A 2937-nucleotide genomic window follows, 5' to 3' on the forward strand; every position below is an offset into this window, starting at 1 on the left:
GCGGTGGAGGGGAATGAGTGCCGGCTTGCACTCAGGGGCCGGGAGCCTGACGTCACCGCTCCCTGCCAGTCAGTCTTCCGCGGGCGCGCTGCTCGTAGCCGCCTTTTCTGCCTCTAACCGTGTCTCTCACTTTCGGCGGCGCCGGCACAGAGACAGGCGCCCCGCGCTCTGCTCCGCGCGGGCCCGGCCGCCCCGCAGGCGTAGAGTCTGTCCGCGCGGGGAGCGCAGCCTGCGCCCCGCCACAGCGCTCATGATCAGCGACTTCCTGAGGCCCTGACTCCCCAGGTGAGCACCCGACACCCGAGAGGAACTTTGAGGGTGTTGAAAAGGGAAGGGGTGAAGGATGGCCAGGGGGCTTCCCTGAAGCAGAAGAAATAGGGCCACGCTTGACTCCACACCCTTCCCCTACACAGACCCCCAGCTTCCCTCCCCCAAACCCCTTTCCCAGGGATCTCTGTGGCCTTCAGGGCCCGCTGGACTCCGCGACCTCTGAAACTTCGCTTTCAGCACCGCGGACAGCGACGCCGCCACCTAGTTTAGGAAAAAGCCTAACCCGGTCGGCCAGAGCCCAGGGCAGGACTCGCCAGGGCTGATGCCCCTACCTAGCCAGGTGCAAACGGGTGCCTGTTGCAGTTACGGGCACACTTACGGGACTGATCTGTGTGTATGCAAGCGCATGTTCTCTGTGTATATATGTATCTGTGCAAAAACTCAGATATCCGTGGAGCAGTCGTGTGCGTTTCACTCGCACGCTCACTCCGTACTCAACAGGTATTTATTAATTTTAGGTCCTCAGCCACTGCTTCCTTGCTCTGCTCTGGTGTCCTGGGGTAGGATGAGCAATATGAGCGAGGCACCCGCGCCCGGGGAAAGTTCCCTGGCAGCGTGAACCACACACCTGACGCTCGCTCTCCCTTTTCCACGCAGGGGTGCAGCGTCAGCCAGCGATGAACGCGAGCGCTTCCTCGCTCAACGACTCCCAGGTGGTTGCAGTGACCACCGAGGGAGCGGCTGCGGCGGCCACAGCGGCAGGGGCGCGGGACAGCGGCGAATGGGGGCCCCCTGCAGCGGCGGCGCTGGGGGGCGGCGGCGCGGCTAACGCGTCCCTCGAGCTGTCTTCTCAGCTGCCCGCGGGGCCGCCGGGGCTGCTACTATCGGCGGTGAATCCTTGGGACGTGCTCCTGTGCGTGTCGGGGACGGTGATCGCAGGCGAAAACGCGCTGGTAGTGGCGCTAATCGCGTCCACCCCGGCGCTGCGCACGCCCATGTTCGTGCTGGTGGGCAGCCTAGCCACCGCCGACCTGCTGGCGGGCTGCGGCTTGATCCTTCACTTCGTGTTCCAGTACGTGGTGCCCTCAGAAACGGTGAGCCTGCTCACGGTGGGCTTCCTCGTGGCCTCCTTCGCTGCCTCGGTCAGCAGCCTGCTGGCCATCACAGTGGACCGCTACCTGTCTCTCTACAACGCACTCACCTACTACTCGCGCCGGACCCTGTTGGGCGTGCACCTGCTGCTCGCTGCCACCTGGACGATGTCCCTAGGCCTCGGGTTGCTGCCGGTGCTCGGCTGGAACTGCCTAGCGGAGCGCTCCACCTGCAGCGTGGTGCGCCCGCTGACGCGCAGCCACGTGGCGCTGCTGTCCGCCGCGTTCTTTGCGGTCTTTGGTATCATGCTGCACCTGTACGTGCGCATCTGCCAGGTGGTCTGGCGCCACGCGCACCAGATCGCGCTGCAGCAGCACTGCCTGGCGCCGCCCCACCTCGCAGCCACCAGAAAGGGCGTGGGTACGCTGGCTGTGGTGCTGGGCACTTTTGGCGCCAGTTGGCTGCCCTTCGCCATCTATTGCGTGGTAGGCAGCCGCGAGGACCCGGCAGTCTACACCTACGCCACCCTGCTGCCCGCCACCTACAACTCCATGATCAATCCTATCATCTATGCCTTCCGCAACCAGGAGATTCAGCGTGCCCTGTGGCTCCTGTTCTGTGGCTGTTTCCAGTCCAAAGTGCCCTTCCGTTCTAGGTCCCCCAGTGAGGTCTGAAGGCTTTCTTTGTCCTCCCACCAACACCACACCCCCAACAAGCCAGCCTTCCGTGAGCTTCTCGGTGCCTGCTGATGAACTGAGACACCAATAGTGTGAATCTGGCTTTGGGAAGAGAAAGAAAGAATAAACATAAAGACATCAAACTCACAAAGGACAAAGAGGCTCGTTGGCACTTTACATATACAGTGTATACATGTGTACATATATATACAAATATTTGTATCTTCTGGAGGTGTTCAGGATGTGGAATTTCCTGTTCTGTGAAAAAACTAAGATGTGGTTGTATACTCAAATTGTACATCACATTTGTCAAGTGAAGACATCCCAATACTGCTTAATTATAGCACTTTATTTTTAGCTGCTGAACTGCCAAAACAGTGTTGCCATTTTCAGGGGCAGGGGAAGGAAAGTAAAAGGTGTATTTTTGTTGTATGTGATAGAATATTTTGCTGCACATGCGTCAGTAAATTACAACGTATTTTGTACACAAATAAACACATAATAAAAATGTAATTTTGGGCATGTGACTATCGAATTACTATTTAAGAGCTGAATTATTAGTACATTTACTTAAAAAGTTTATTATGTATCATCTCCCTCCTATGAAATCTTAATGTACAAAATCATGCATTTGCACATTGTTCATAAATTGTCAGAGATATCTAACACAGATTTGCAGTGGGAGGTTGAGAGGGAGTAATATATTCACATAGCAGTATTCATAGGACACTAAAGGGTTATTGGTGTTATCTGTGCAAATTAATCTGCCCCTTGGTTTCTGCGTTTGGAAGACAAACTCCAGAGCATGTCTGAAACCATACCTTCCTCTTACCATATGTGCAATTCTGAAACCCTAACTTTTAGTTGTAGCTTTTCCAAACTGGAAAGAATTTTAAAT

The 2937-nt window shown here is 55.9% G+C and overlaps 1 protein-coding gene across 1 annotated transcript; it reads left to right on the top strand.

The window, feature by feature from the left end:
• Positions 1-947: 947 nt before the first annotated feature.
• GPR6 (G protein-coupled receptor 6) lies at positions 948-2552 on the top strand. Its single transcript, XM_023253555.2, has one exon. The coding sequence runs from the start codon at positions 948-950 to the stop codon at positions 2034-2036; it is 1089 nt and encodes a 362-aa protein (XP_023109323.1). The 3' UTR covers positions 2037-2552.
• The last annotated feature ends 385 nt before the right edge of the window (positions 2553-2937 follow it).

This window comes from Felis catus, chromosome B2, assembly GCF_018350175.1.
Source record: "Felis catus isolate Fca126 chromosome B2, F.catus_Fca126_mat1.0, whole genome shotgun sequence".
NCBI classification, from domain to species: Eukaryota; Metazoa; Chordata; class Mammalia; order Carnivora; family Felidae; genus Felis; species Felis catus.